The sequence below is a fragment of the Anser cygnoides genome, chromosome 3 (assembly GCF_040182565.1).
Source record: "Anser cygnoides isolate HZ-2024a breed goose chromosome 3, Taihu_goose_T2T_genome, whole genome shotgun sequence".
Lineage (NCBI taxonomy): Eukaryota > Metazoa > Chordata > Aves > Anseriformes > Anatidae > Anser > Anser cygnoides.
In genome coordinates, this window is record NC_089875.1 from 63,027,587 (window position 1) to 63,043,875 (window position 16,289).

Here is a 16,289-nt window from a genome sequence, read left to right on the forward strand (position 1 = left end):
TGAGACACAGTTGCTTGAACCTTACTGCAATTATACCAATACATTAATTTATACTAATATGTAAATTACATTATATTTAAGTCCAAGATAAGAATATTCACTGTCATTCTCTTAAATATGCAGCTTCTTTTTAATATGTTAAAATATCTGACTTGGAAAAGTGCACCTTTGAGGGATACTTCCCAATAACCTAATGCATTTTTTCTTAGTATTATACTTTAATGAAGATCTCTTTACCTAATAGAATTTTTACTGGAGTACAGAAAATGTATGAAATCCTTTGCTGGAACTATTTTTCAGCCTTAAACTGTATTTGAATGTATATTTCAAACTAGTTATTTAATAAAACACTGCAGACCAATATTAATGGCCTTCTTAAAAAAGAGTCGTTTGCTGTGCACTCGAATACAAGAATTAATGTAGAATGTGAAATATAAGCATACAACTGATAAGGGAGACCTGATTTGGGATCTTCTTATTGTTGAGCAACATGTGAGCAGCATGTTGAGCAGCAAAAGGGACTAGAGAGGCTGTATGCAGATTTTTAAAGAAAACAGTCAAAGCACTTGTGGTAACTTACTGAGTTTTTCAATATTTGGCAGCAAAGAACTCCAAGTTTGCAAGTATTCCGCTCTGAAACCATCCATTGAAAAAAGGATAAGTGGTGGCACATCAAACCTGTAAGAAAATACAACATCTTGATCATTAAGGAGTTTGAAGAGTTAGTGACTTGTTAAAGTCTTTAACAACAAAACAAATTCTATTTTTAAAAGCAGTATCCAGAACTCCCATGTGATTCCAAGAATTAAAGTCACAGTGAGAGATAAACAAATAGCTCAAGTACAAATACACAATCCTCCTGAAAAAGAAAGCACTGAAGGCATAAAATACAAGCTACTCATTATATATACAGCCCATGAAAATAAATTGTTTGGTTCTTTTTCGTCTTTTAATTACAAATATAAATCTACTGACTAGCGTCCAAATTCAAGCCCAGAGTACAGAACAGCCAAAGCACCTCTGTACATAGCAGCATTGAATTCTGTCTCTTCTCTCTTTACACATCTTAAAAATCTTTCAGGGCACTTGCACAAGAACTGTAAAAGTACAGCAATCAGCCAGCAGGCAGTTAGGGTCTGCTGGCCTCTGGGCTGGGAAGAGTAATCTCTGCACTGCCAGGTTTGTGCTGTTTACCTTACCACATTTGCTTTGTGAAGACATTAGTGGGCAGTCCAGGTTCTCTGTGGATTGTATCTTTCAAGTTAGCTCTCTCATTGAGCTAAAGAAAGCTTTCTTACCTCAAGTCTGCTAACAGACTGCACGCAAAGCTAAGAAAAGAATGCCACTGCTATCATGCCTTTGGTAAGGCTTAATGTAAAGGAACATGGATCAAAAGCCTTAGATCCGAGTTTATATGGAAGGTATGATAAAGCATGTGCAAATTGAAATTGATCTCTAGAACAGTGTTTAGATATTGTTGTAAACGTTCTAATTAGGAAGTGCTACCTGTGAAAAAAAACTTCCAAGTTATTAGACATGTTTTTTTAACCAATCTAAAAGGACTGATAAAGAAAAAAATGCATTAGGAGATATAAAATGCTAGTGCTACAGCATTTTACTTATAACACAAAGGGAAAAAAATCAGTAGGATCAAGTTATCTAGTTCTGCAATTCAGTCTTTTTGTTAACCATCAGTATGTATTCCACTGTTTCCTTAGAAAAAATAATGCTTACAATTGAATGAAAAATGTAGTTTGAAATAGGTTTCATTATATGTGATATCTAAAATAAATAAAAATAGAACCAATTATTCGTAATTTGTAGAAAAGGTTCACTACATAAACCTGGAAAATATCTGAAAATAATAACTATTGATTAAATGCAGTTACTAATATGTGACTTTGAAGAATTTTTTTGAGTAACACTTTGAGTGATGACTATAAAGTTATATATTCACATCACACAATATCACAAAAAAAACAAACTATCCCAGTTTTCTTGTTCACCATAGTGTTTCCAAAACACTGAAGTACACTGTCATCAAAAGTTTTTATACAAACATTTTGCATAAAATAGCTTGCTGATTGGAGTTTGAAACAAAATGGAGCTTTATGTAGCTGTGTTGTTTACAGCACTTAAAGCAGCCTTCTCCCTCCACTAGTGTCTAAATTCTAACCTATGAAACTTTGTGAACTCTGTAAGTTATTTGTTAACCTAAGAAGTACGTATCTTTGTACCTATGCTTGGAGGTGTACACAGGAACCCATGAACTTTAGAAAGAGGCTGCACTACTAAAGGTATAATTGCTATAATTAAGTATAATTTGGCAGTAAAATAGATAACATAGTAATAACATGGCAGATACTGAGACTGAGCCAGAAAATAATCCTTTTTATCTTGAGAACAACATTTAAACTATATTTCTGCCTATCCTATACTTATAATGTCTGCCTGTAGATATAAAATATCTTTATAAAATAACTACAGGTGGGCATTAGAATTTCCATGTTCCAGATATTGCAGATATAGCATTACTTTCGTATCTTCTTTTTTTAATTAACCTTTCCTCCCATATGTTCTTTGAGTAAAAATAAATAAATAAATAAATCTGCTACTTAGATAAAGAATTGCAGTCTCCTAAGTTATCTATCTAAGTTAATCTAAGTTATTGTAGCCTGCATAAGTTCGTAGAAGGTCAAGATTGAATTATCAGAGATACTGTACTAATAACCTAAAATGGACTATGAACAATTTGTGATACAGGAATTAACTCTAACTATTTTTCCAGGTCTTTGCAAACTGACTTTCAATCTGGATTTGAACTCCTGTACTCTGCTCTAAGCTGTAAATGATAAATGAATTTGCAACAAAATTACATAGGCTCTAGAAAAACAAAATGTTGCTAGCCATAATCCATTTCTATAGAAAATACATTCTATAGGCAGGCATCTTATTCTCAGTAATTATAAAAATCTCTTAAAGACCTACTGTGGCTGAGTGAAGCATTTCTGCCCACCATAATATTTCTTATTTGTTAAGAAGAAAAAAAAACTTTATCCTACCCAGCTGGACACTGAGGAGTTTCAAGTGGTGTACATGGTTCTTCTACCCACGGTATTTCACCTAAAATGAAAAAAGAAAATACTGAGTTAGCATTACAAAATAATACAAACAACAAATAGTACTACAAAGAAGTTTCCTGGTTGACCTTTTTTTAGAGCTCTTTCTGACACTTTTTGTTTCAATACAGAATTATAGAAAAGTAGGGCTAAAAATACCTTTAGACGTCATTTAGCACAACCTATTAGGCCTTTAGACACTGAAAGGACTAATGCTTACAGCTGTAAGTTAAAAACAAAACACACATACTACACAAACAAGCAAACAAAATGGAGGAGAAATTACTATGAAAGCTTAGCCTAAGTTTTATCTGGCTCTAAAGGGGTAACATTTAACTGTATCCAGGATCAACACCAGAATACTACCTTATTTTTCTGCAGATTCTACTTATATATTTAGTGATGGCTGCCAGGACTTCCTTTAGCCTTTGTTTTTTCTCCCCCCCCCCCCCCGTAAAGAGCTCAAACTCCTTCAGTCTTCCCTTGTTGGCTATGACTTCTGACTTCCAGGTCTTTCTGTTATCCCTTGAATGTTCTACACCTGCTTCACATATACACTTATTTATGATAATGATCTGCCCGTCCCTTTGGAAGAAATAAGGGAAATAAAAGAAGAAGTAAGAAAAGCACGAAAGGAAGGGAAAAAAAATAAAGAAAAGAGAAGAAGCAGTGGCTGTTAAAGTTCTTGGCTTACCACAGAAAGCTTCTATCCTAATAAGCAATCAGAGGTGTGGATGTACACTAATCTTAACTAGGTCAGTACTCTCTGCTCAAACAAATTAGCATCTAGCCAAACTCTTGACTGTTTTTAGCTTGCATTTGCATTTAGGTGACATATAATATTGCAGAAGTTGACTTCAATCTCTGCCACCTCACAATATACAGGAGTTCTAATAACAGATAACACGTTTTAAGTCACCAGTATACTCTTCAGATATCATTTCTGTAATCCAATTTTACCAATGACGTTATGTGTTTAGACAGAGTCTGTATGAAATAATCAGGTATGAACAATGACATTCACAATAAGTAAAACATAAGAAACTCATTCTATAAATTAATTTTTAGTAAAATGAAAGGGAAAGTTTTAATTAGGGCTCATTACTACTACTAAAAGTACTTCAGATTCCATGGAGTTTGAAGCAGGAACCACGTCTCCAACTATTTTTGGGGGAAAAAAAATAATTGGCATAATGCTGCAGTATTCAGAACACTCTTTCTTATGAATGAAACTTCTCAAACTTCTCTCCAGAAATCTTATTCTTCCTAGTCAAAAATACCAAAAGCTTAACCTCAAAACATCTTCATCTTCCAAAATGTAACTATAAGAATCCAGCCTTGAGAAACAAATGTATCGACCTTTATATTTCCAATGTTTGACCAAACGTTTATTTCACAGGAACATTTACATAACATTTTTCTGACTTCTGATTTACCTTTGCAAATGCTGTTGTAGTTTACACAGCAGTCTTTATTCTGCAAACAGTCATCAGAACAAGAACAATAACTTCCAGGTAGCCTTTTCTCACCACAACGGAAATTAGTGCATCTCCAAGATCGGGCTGAAAATTATAAGAAAAAGATTACTATTCAGTGCACAGAATGTTATGTAAACTCCTTTGTGTTGAAATCTCCCAAACATAAAGAAAAAAAAAAAAAAAAAACTTTTGTTAAACCACTATTCATATGTCCTACTTGATTTACTTTAAAAGTTTCATGTAAGAGGAAAATTCAAGATTTCTCTTAACACATAAAAACACATAACATGTTGCTGCCATTGAATGGTAACACCAAATCATAGAATAATTAATTTTAGAAAGGTGTTACCAAAGCCATCTTGTTCAATGCCTTCCACCCTTCAAAAATAAATAAATAAATTAATTAATTAATTAAAATGAAAGAAGGCAAGAGATCTTTTTTTTCTTTCTCTTGTGCATAATTCCCAGCAGATAGGAAAAAAAAAAAAAAAAAAAAAGATCTAAGGGTCTAAGGGCAGAAGCAGGCAGAAAGTGATAAGGATGAAGAAAAACTGAGTTGCTGCCAAGACAGCATAGGGACTAGCTGGAAAAGAATCTGGACTCGAAGCAGAAGTAAACAAATTTCCTGGAAGAACACTGCAAAGCTCTGATTCCATTAATTCACAAGTAATCCCCGAGCCTACATAAGGTCAACAATATCCTTTACAGGAACTCCCATTAATTTTCAAAAGGACAAAAAGTTCTGGTGCACAGGCATTGTTTCAGACCCCTAGTCAAAGAAAACCTGTCATTTCATTCACACTGGTCCATAACTTCATCTGGGCCAGGAAACATGCACTGCAAATGCTCTGGTTATCTGTGAAGGAGTTGGCTGTACTGTACCGTTGTGCTGTGCACTGCTGCATTGCATTGTGCTATACACGAAGCCCATTAAAATTGCTTTAATTAATATTTTTGCCTAAAAAGCTTGTCTCTCCATAAGAAAAAAGATGAGGATATAATTTGAGAAAGAAGTGGAAAGATTTCATGCTAGGCAGTCTAACAACCTGAATGCAGCATCAACTCAACACCACTGGCTTCCTCCCTCCCCAAGTCAATATATGGCATAGCACGCCCCGAAACCTTTTTCCAGCATGGCCAGAGGGCCTTCTGTATATCAGTGTAAATACAAGAACTGATCTTTTTCCATTTAGTACTATGCAATGAAACAGAATAGAATGGAAACCAATGAGCATGGACTGCTCAAGAACCTACTTGGCTCCACGCAGGCATCTTCATAATCCCAGCAGCAGTTTTGACGCTCTTTGCACCCACTGTCACACTGGCAGCCTGCCACTTCTTTTCGATAGGGCTCGTCACATTTGTGCCTGCAGCTGACTGTAATGAGAAGGCAAGGGATCTCAATGACCAGGCTGCAAAACACTCCTGTCCCAGCCAGGTCAGCTGAATGGATCATGGACATGGAAAGAAAGGTGATTAATTTTCCAAACCAATTTCCCAAGTCATTTTCCACTGCAGCCGCTAGTGCACAGGTCAGACCAAGCACCATGAGATTTGTAGGAGGTCCTCTGGATGCTGTAAGTCCTGGGTTTTGTTTTGGTGTGCTCACCCAGGACCTCTGGCACAGCTGTTTCTGCTACACTTCTCCCCAAAGAGGCGATGCCCACGTATCCCACCCTCCCACTGGTGTCTCCTCTGCTTGTTTCTGGATCCAGGATGCTAAGAGAAGAGCGACTCTCACCCTGGGTGTGGGCCAAGGGCTCCCTGAGGGCTCTGCAGCAGCCCCATGTGGGCAGGGGCTGACAGCCCCCAGGCTGAGGTGGTGCCCTGGGCCCTGGGTGGTGGGGGGAGGCCCAGAGGGCTGGGCAGGGTTTATTGGTGTGCATGAGAGATATGGCCTGACTATCTCTCTCCCACCTAATCATTAAAAAGTGCCTTAAAAACCTGCAGGTTTGATTGTTTTGACCCAAAGAAAGAAAAGGGTCCACATAAAGGGCCTTGCACAGGAGACGTGCAGTTCCTCACCACAGCTCTGATACCTTAAGGCAGGGAGCAAGAGCTCTGCCTCTGGGACATCCAAGGGCAGCTCCAACTCTCCAAACATCACCTGCAGCTCCACATGAACCACGATGAGCCTTGTGTCTGCAGTCTCTGTGCTGCAGAAGTACTGTCTGAACCACCCTGAGCACCTACATTCCTAGTGTTCCCATCTACCCACAGTTATATAGCGATAACTACTCAGATTTGCTGGTGCAATCCTATTATAGCTGCCAAAAGGTTCATGCTTGTGCAAGGTGTACTGCCTACAAAAATCAGGCTTTAATATCCACTATGTATGGATATGGAGCTATGAGCTAAGATTGCTTTTTTTTCATGCTAGTCAGCTTGTTTCACATGTAGAAAGTTCACAAGTTGTACTTTGCTCTTATGTGCATACAATAGCAATAATCATTCATTCAAGAAAGCTAGGCAAATAATTAGAATAAAAATATGTAATGAGCATAAATGGATCTGTGAAAAGAAAAATACAAATGGAAACAAGTAATAAAAGGTTGTATTCCATGTTCTGCCAAGGAAAAGCTGTGATTTTTCACAAATGTTTATAAACATATGCAAACATTTTTCTTCATTTTTAGTCTCTAAAGTATTTCATTTAATTTTCCCTCTATCCATTGGCTTTAGAACAACTCAGAGTAGTTCAGATGGTCTACCTGAGTTAAAAGGATATAGAATATACATGGTGAGTCTAAGTCAGAAGAAACATAAAACTTTTCCTCTGTCTGAAGCAGAACTGTTCATACTTCTAACAATCTGCAATCTATACCTCTAATTTCTTCACAATATTTACAAAACTGTGTGAGTTCTCTTAAGTTAGTATGTTACTTCATATTTCAGAATGCTACTTCATCTTTCTTAAGTAGATCTGGTTATAAAGGTAGCAAACAAAGTTTAGCAGTCCCTATTTAGGATTGCTCTGTAACATCTGCAGTCAGAGACACAAACACTCTTGTTCAGTGCCATCTTTCACCTTCCATTCACTTTCCACAACAATGATTAAGTTCCTCAGGTAAATGTCATTAAAGACTCATGTGGTAGGTATCTACATATTTTACACAGAAAGTTGTAATGCAACACATGTGCCATCAAACAGTAATTACAACTCCGTTTCATCCTGCTAGAATTGAGTGATTGAATGAGTAAAGAGTTGATGTAGGTAAATATGTTTTATACATGTTAATTAGGACTGAGATAGATACTGTGCTTTCTTGAACGCCTCCAGTATGAGATTATTATTGTTTTGATTCTAAGTGAGGTGTTATAACTCTCCGTGTGATGTCTATTTGTTCTGATCCTGCTTGACCCTGACATCAATATGCTATTCCATTTTTTCAAATTAAAAAGATAACATTCCACAAAATCAAAGCATTATACCTTTTTTGCCACAGATTTGCATAAATTGATGATTTCACAGAAAATTCATGATCAGTTTTAGCCACCTGAACTATGCCAAATGCACCTGAATTATGAATCTTGAAGGTGGTCCAATGATATCTCTTTTACAGAACACGCTGCTGAAGTAATTGCAATGTATTATATATCATAAGAATGTCCTATCTCAAATTTTCTAAAAATATTATTAAGATAAAAATACCAAAGCTGTTGTGAACTAGATTTAACACTTCTAGTGCATTCAGTGGTTTAGGCATTCAGTGGTTTAGGATAGGTTTTCAAGTATAATTATGTGTACAGATTTTATACAATCCAGCTTGAAAAATGCAAGAACTTTATTTTCATAGGTTGTCACAGAACATTTATACTTTATAAAAGAGGGTTTCCTGAAGGCCGTTAGCAGATCTAGCTTATGTTGTAATTATACTGGAAGTATTATAAACATACCTTGCTCCTGGGCTCCACGGTTTAGTCCAAGTCCCAAACCTAGTCCCAGCGACACAACCACCAAAGCAACTAGCAGAAACTGTCACACAAACACACAAAAATTAAAGTTCATAATTGTGATAAACTGTTATGTTTATTAGGAATTAACTATGTGACATGGGAAGCACAGAAATAATAATCTTGTGAACTGTTTGTAAGGCAACGCCTAAATACTGCACTTTTAACCTAGGGCAGATCCTATCTTGTAACTGAGGAATTCCTTGATAGGGAAAAGATAGTAGAAAGTAATGACTGTATTCACCTGTTTTGCAAATTCTTAATCTATGTAAAGAGAAGGAAATCCCCACCCTTCTCAACCCCAAAGCCTTTTTTATAGTTTCTGTACTTTCCTGAAATGCCCACAGGGGTTTCTTAAAAAACTCAGCTGGACAGAGGCTGCAAGTGTCAAGTTTTCATTCACTAGCCAGTTTCTTTTAATGAGTAAGACATTGTATTAGTGAGGTTAGAGAAAACTGGAAATGAACAAGCAGCCCAAGGAAAATGCGTAATAGAAAGTCGCATAATGGTTGGGAGACTGGGGAAGAGCTGAGGAAACCTTTATCAGCTTAACAGACACTCTAGATGTGCTGGCTAAAAGGCACAGTGAAAAACAACAACTCTCTATATTACAGCATATCCATTTTTTACTTAGGCAGTAACAGGAAGGAAAATGCCTGTCAGAGAAAAGAACCATGAAACAATCCAGCTTACTTCCTGCTTTTGTCTCAGAGCCTAATTCTGTCTCCTGCCGCTTCCAGCAACCACCAGGCATTAGCAAATACCGAGATTCAAAACAGAGTAGAAATGAGAGCAGCTTACCCTCATACATTTCATCACTGTAATAGAGCCTCTAGGGAAGCACCCTAGGCTTTTCATTACTGCCCATGCTGCCCCAATACTTCACCCAATGGCAGCAGCAGAGAGTGCTGCCCTGTTCTCAGGTGAGGGGTGGGTGTACGCTTTGGCCACAGAGCAGCTCCACTCCAGGACAGAGCCTAAATGCACATCATTCCTACCTGCAGACTGGGAAGATCAACCTTACTTGCTCCCTGCTGCTCACTCCCTGGTTTTTGGACAGGAGAAATACCCCAGCAGTAGGAATGGAAATGGAATTGGTGAGAGAAATGGGTAAAAGAGACTGGTGGGAAAAGCATGAAATGGAAGGATTGCCCAAAGTGGCAGAAGAGTCTCTTGAAGAGAGACCCCAGGTGTGAAGGTAGCGGTTTAATGTCACATCCAGTCAAGCAGGACTGAGAATTAGCAGTCACATCCGGGCTAGAACACCTGCCTCTTTCTGGATGGGGAGCACAATTCTTCCAGTGTACTGTAATTGGTTTTGTTTCCTGAGCACAGACCAGACCAATCCCCAGGGCTTGCAACCTTCATCTAAAAGTTCACTCTGGTTTTACCCTCCATTTTCTTACAAACTTATATTTGTAATTGAAGTAAATAGGCAATACTAAATTCAAAGGATAGCTACTACAGCAACTAAACGTTCCCACTGCTGCAAGTCATTAGAGAGCTGAAGTAAAAACCAAAAACTCATGTTTAACAGGTATAGACACAAGGTATTGCATTTTATTACCAAATTTACACAAAGGCCCTTGATTTTGGGACACTGATCCTTAAGGTAAAATAACATGAGTAGCACCTATTCAAATCCTCAGACTTTCTACTGCTAACTTCTATGTCTAAATTCATGACTAGGGCTTATTATTCAAAAAAAAGTTGTCCCTAATGCATATTCTCTGACTCTCCTCTGGAGGACCTACTAGGTAGTATGACTACTCACTGAGTACACAATTCTCCATCTGAACTTTCAGGAAAAAGTTACCAAGGAAGTAGTTCATTCATGTAGTTTCTCAAAAACATAAATCAATTGTGTAGAATATTAACAGCTGACACCTCCAATATCGAGATTTTCTTTCTTATAAAGGCAAGCGTTTGAAAACCACTGCATTTGGAAAAACGAATATTTTATGATACTTAAACTTCTCAGTTTACTCTCCTAAGTACCTTTTGAAAGTACTGTTTACTTTCCTTCCTGGTTAAGCATTCTTCTTACACTGTTTATTGATTAAATTATTTTTATTGAAGACTTAAGGAAAACAATGTCTGTTATTTTCACTTCTCTTTTTTTCTCCATTTCCAATATTTCTCGTATATTTTATGCAATACTTGCATAATGCAGCATTAAATAGGAACTTGCATTATGTGACATTGTTCTGATGACATAATGTTGAAGAATATCACAACCTGCCTCTCTTTTTCATGGGTCTGTTTTCAAAATTAAGTTTTTAGTCTTTTGAAAATCAGTACCTGTCATTTTCAGTAAATTCCAATTCTAGATGCAAGAGCTTGTGTAAACACACACACACATATGTATGTATAAATATATATATAAATTTAATATTTGTTTCATTTATGGTCAGAAACAGAAGCCTAAAATGTGTAACAGTTCTAACAAAAGATTTCAAAAATGTAGAAAGAAAAAAAAAAAAAACAACACACACATTCTTATCTACAAGGTAGCTGAATGACTCTTAAAGCCCTGGGGAAGAAGGAAAGAGTTGACACAGTATTTGAGACGTGAGAATGACAATACTGGATGAAATGGTTCATTCATCTTTTCCTATACCTTGCTTTGGGAGTGATTTTCATTAATGCTTTGCCTACATACTCTTTTTTATTAATGACAAATCCAAAGACACAAAAGAATAAGCAAAAAGGAACTGGGGATGCATTGGCCACAAACAAATGTATAAAATACTATACTGAAGCACTGTCTGCTGTGCAAAAGATCTGTCAGTTTATCATAGCAAAAGTCTAATTAATTGCCAGGAAATAAATAAATATATATATATAAACACACATATACATATATATATATATGTATATTTGACAGTGTTAAACTGCTGGGTAAGTACCACCAGAACTTTAGAAATCTGCCAGAGAAATTAGTTCCTTTGTGCTGTAGAACTTTAGGCACCAATTACCAAGCTACCCTGAATCATTACATTAATACAACAAAACTAGTAAAAAGTCTACAGATTTGAAAATTGTAAAGTTTCTACAGTTCTGAAAGGAAAAAAAAAAAAGAGTAGCAGCCCTGAAGAACAGTGGCTACTTACAGCACAGATTATCTTGTATTTCTGGAGTGTTTTTTTCTTCACATACTGTGATGGTTGTAACATCATGTCATCCAAATGTCTGCCTTGATGCATGTTTAGTTCATCGCGAGGATTCATTTTGCCGAGGTCTGCCTCTCAGCTGTGCGTATGCTGTGCTCCTTTGGCTCCCCAGCTGGGTTAGCTGCAGCCTAGAGGCTGCTTCTGCTTCAAGTGTGTGTGTACTTTGCTCAAAGGTTTTTAATGAGGTCTTAGCTTTTACATCGGTGATAGGTTTGCAGGAAGCCAAAGTAAGCAGGAAAACTACTCAGCAAGGTCAAAGGCTGAAAAGAAATATTCACGTAGAGAGAATTGTTTTGCCACATTTCAAGATAAAGATGGCATTAGATAAACTGTAGATTAGGAATAATATGTTGCTAAGCAATAACTTGCAAAAACTACACAAATTTGACTACCCAACTATTTGTTAAAAGCCTGTCACCCAGAGTATTTCTTGACTTCACAGAAAGCGTTTGGGATTCTGTTAAATACATTAAACAAAACCAATACCTAAGTAGATGGATAGCTTCTGCTCTATGTTACATCTATGTTTTGAGTTCCATTCCCTTATTTAGCACCAGAGGATTCCTCCCATTGAGTTTCAATCCATTTTTGTCATAGACTTCTTTCAGTCTGCTACACTTTTTTTTTTTTTTTCCCAGTAGTGGTAGATGCACTCATTAAAGACAAATGGTATACAGCCAAATCAAATTCAATAAAAACAAAATTTAAATACAATTTGAAATGTATTCCTCATTCAATTTGGTGGTTAATGGGAGGTCTGTTTGTTATGGAAATGTATAGCCTTCATAGCCTCCCAGGATTGAGTATCAGGGTTCTTGAATCATAACCTATTGTAATTACTCAAATTTTTATCCAATTCTAAAGTTGAGTACCACATGAGTCACAATTTAAAATAAATTTATAACATTTATTATAAAAAACAAATGCAAAACATAGAACCATATGAGCTGCTATGAAGAAAATTAGCTCTATCCCAGCCAGCCCAAACCAACACGATTTCCACACCTTATTATATGCCATTTACGTTACGCTTATGTCTCACACTATTCAATACATCCTCATTTAACCACCGCATCCCTGCCCATCCTTTGATATATACACAGATATCATTCTCTTAGTCTGTAGTTCACCTTTGTAAAATGTTCCTGAAATGTCCATGGACATATCTTCATGACTTGGGTTCCATCTGTTATGGTGGTCACAGGACAGGAGAGCTGCTGTGATGTTACTGGCTGCCAAAGCCAGCTCAAGTTGGGTCACTGCTGCACTTGCGTGGCTTTTTGCGAAGCTCATTCTTCATTGGTTTGAGTGGTTCCTGCTGCAGTACTTCCTACAACACGCAACTCAAATCATGGGTTACAACTTAAGGGTCTATCCATTCCAGTCTTCACCCTTTGTCCCTTCGGAGCAGACTATCTGACTTATCTTTGCAACGGACTCCTCACCCTTGCCCCTGCTCCTAACCAAGGGTTGCAATTCCTGTAGGGGCAGCGCTGCAGCGTGGACTTACTCAGAAGGCACAAGTCCCTCTGACTTGAGACGCTGCAGTTGCAGCCTGGCCAGTTAGCAGCACAGGAAAAAACAGCAATGCCCTGGCAATTTGCCAGCCCAGGGACATGGCCTTTGCTGTTATCAGAATGTTCCCAGGCACAGCAAAACATGATGCTAAGTGCAGCAAATAGCAGCCGCTAACAAGCACTAGACTCCGATACAGAGAAGCAAGCAAGACCTGTAGCAAGCACAGAAACCTGCCAATGAACAGCTGAACAGTGTAACAGCTATAAATTAGGTCTAGGACATTCCAATCAAATCTGTTATTATCTCTAGTGGCACTAGCCCCAGGTTGGGTGCCAAAAACCACTCCGGTGGTTTAACCCCTGTAGGCAGCCAAGCCCCACCCAGCCACTCGGTCCCTCCCTCCCAGAGGGTTGGAGGAGAGAACTGCAGGGGTAGAAAAACAATAAAACTCATGGGCTGAGCTAGAGTCAGTTTAATAGGTAAAGTAAAGCTGCATGCACAAGCAGAGCAAAGCAAGAAGATAGAACTTGCTTGCTGTCCCTGTATAATAATTGTGAGAATTAAATTGTGTTTTTTGCAATAGAAAATACCACTAACCTTGCATATGCAAAAGTGATTGCACAGGCATAACAGTGGAGGGTATGTTAGGCAGATAAGGGGACAGTGGAAGGTCCCACTGTCCCAAAATATGGAGGATGGCTAAGAAAAACAAGACAAGCAGTTGTGGAATCAGCAAAAACAAAACAAACAACCAAAAAAAGATCACGGTCCCTTCCAGTAATGAGAGAAGAAAAAAGGGGGAAAATGAGAAATTATAGGTTGGTCAAATAAAATTGTACATATATGGTATTGTAACAAGCATCGAGTAGGTTGTGAGCCTGTAGTACTCAGCCAGTGAGGAAAGGGGAGGAGTCGAGTGTTGGATAATAGGGGATATAAGGTTATGATACACTTCTACTGTGGGCTCCTGCTTGCAAGATGCCTGCTATTGCAATGGTGAATAAAAATGCTGCTTCACTGAGATCCTCGCCTGAGCCTGTTATTGGCTGCAGATTGTTTCTCACATATAATGTTGCTTGTCAAAATGTTTGCTTGCTTTTTTATATATTTAAAGTCATTTTGTAAGGTGTATTTCCTTTTCTGTCACTGGAATTACAGGGTCATTTCTTCTTCATGCAAATATTTCTTTTCTTCCTTGTTTGGTCAGGCTTACAGCTCCATTTTACTTAACACACAGAATCTGCCACGGCCTCATTCCTTGGCAGAGGGAACTATGTGTAATCCCAGCCCTTAAGACTTGTACTGTTCTTCCTCTTTGACTCTTGGGTCCCTTACAGAAGGCACGACGACCTTTACATAGACTTGACTTGCTCAAGTAATGGCCCTGACTTGGGCCTCAGCTCTACCTCAGGGACCAGGTTCTCTGCCATAGGTAGGATCATATGTAGTTCAGTTTTATTAAAATGAGACGAATATGGTGGTTTCACACTGATGGACACCTAAACTCCACCACATTGTCCTTCTGCTCCCCTTCCTCAATATAACATGGGCAGAAAATATGATATTAAAAAAATGGGGCTGAGATAAGGACAGGGAAATCACTGACCAATTACTACCACTGGCAAAACAGACTCAGTGTGGGAGATGAATATAATTTGCTGCCTATTGCTAACAGACTAGAGCAGTAAGACACTAAAGCAAGCTACAAAGATCTTTCCCCCCATCCACTCTCTTCAACCTCCTCCCCAAGTAGCACAGGGAATGGGGGCTGCGGTCAGTCCCTGACGCTTTGTCTCCGCCGCTCCTTCACGGTCCCTCCCTGCCCCTGCTCCCACGCGGGGTCCCTCCCACGGGATGCCGTCCTGCCCGAACTGAGCCTGCGGGGGCTGCCCACAGGCAGCAGCTCTTCAAGAACTGCTCCCACACGGCTCCGTACCACGGGGTCCATCCCCCAGGAGCAAACTGCTCCAGCACGGGTCCCCCACGGGCGGCAGCTCCCCCCAGACCCCCTGCTCCTGCGTGGGCTCCTCTCCACGGGCTGCAGCTCCGGCCCGGGGCCTGCTCCTGCGGGGGCTCTCCATGGGCCGCAGCCTCCTCCAGGCCACATCCACCTGCTCCACCGGGGGCTCCTCCACGGGCTGCAGCGTGGAGATCTGCTCCGTGTGGGACCCATGGGCTGCAGGGGGACAGCCTGCTCCACCAGGGGCCTCTCCACAGGCCCTAGGGGAACTTCTGCTTCTTGCCTGGAGCTCCTCCTGCCCTCCTGCTGCACTGACCTGGGGGTCTGCAGGGCTGGTGCTCACTCCTTGCTCTCCCAGCTGCTGTTGCACAGCAGTTGTTTGTTTTTTTTTTTTTTTTTTTTTTTCCCCTTCCTTAAATCTGCTCTCACAGAGGTGAGACACCCAGCGTTGCCCCCTGGCTCAGCTCTGGCCAGCGGCAGGTCATGTTTGGAGCTGGCTGGAGCTGGCTGGGATCTGCTATGTGGCAGCTGCGGGGCTCTGCTCCCAGAGGCCACCCCCGGCAGCTGCCCTCTACCAGACCTCGCTGTGTGAATCCACAGCACCAAAGGCACCATTTATGAGATAAATCCCTGTTGGGACCTATTAGGGAGTTCAAGACTATCCTGTGATCCACTTTTAAAACGCAAAATAAGGTGTGGTATTTGGGCCAAGTTATGTGGCCCAGGACTCTAGTTACAAAGTTAGATTAGGTTTAAAATAAAGGCAACCCTTGCTTTCCCCTCCCTCCCCGCCCGGAACGCAGTAGCTGCGGAACGCCCGTGCCGCGCACCGCTTCCCGGGGGTGGGGGGGGCGGCGGAAGCAGCCGGGACCTTCCGGCGGGGGCGCGGAGCCGCCGCCTGCGGCTGCCGAGGGCCCGGCGGGGGCGGGCGGCGGGGCCATGGCGCTGCCCATGGAGACCCAGCTGCAGAGCATCTTCGAGGAGGTGGTGGTGAGTCCGGCCGGGCCCGCGGGCCCGGGGCGCCGTGCCGTGCGGTGCGGTGCGGGCGGCGGAGCCCTGTCGGGAATGGCGGCCTGAGGTCGTTCGT

General features: G+C 40.0%; 2 protein-coding genes across 4 annotated transcripts in view; one reads left to right on the forward strand and one right to left on the reverse strand.

Moving 5' to 3' along the window:
- The window catches only part of ENPP3 (ectonucleotide pyrophosphatase/phosphodiesterase 3), a 43,391-nt gene extending 29,961 nt beyond the window's left edge, over positions 1-13,430 (reverse strand). The window contains exons 1-7 of one of the 2 annotated variants that reach the window (XM_013175480.3): positions 12,855-13,429; positions 11,665-11,984; positions 8,495-8,573; positions 5,852-5,974; positions 4,556-4,681; positions 3,063-3,123; positions 581-678 (exon numbers count right to left, since the gene is read on the reverse strand). In XM_013175480.3, coding sequence (XP_013030934.1) covers positions 581-678; positions 3,063-3,123; positions 4,556-4,681; positions 5,852-5,974; positions 8,495-8,573; positions 11,665-11,781 — 604 coding nt within the window. In that variant the 5' untranslated portion in view covers positions 11,782-11,984; positions 12,855-13,429. Of the gene's footprint in view, positions 1-580; positions 679-3,062; positions 3,124-4,555; positions 4,682-5,851; positions 5,975-8,494; positions 8,574-11,664; positions 11,985-12,854 lie in introns of both variants that reach the window. The other variant, XM_013175481.3, reaches the window with a different exon arrangement.
- Positions 13,431-16,058: 2,628 nt separating this feature from the next.
- Positions 16,059-16,289, forward strand: part of MED23 (mediator complex subunit 23) — a 36,741-nt gene continuing 36,510 nt past the window's right edge. For both annotated transcript variants that reach the window (XM_066994276.1, XM_066994277.1), the window contains exon 1: positions 16,059-16,192. In XM_066994276.1, coding sequence (XP_066850377.1) covers positions 16,142-16,192 — 51 coding nt within the window. In that variant the 5' untranslated portion in view covers positions 16,059-16,141. The remainder of the gene's footprint in view (positions 16,193-16,289) is intronic.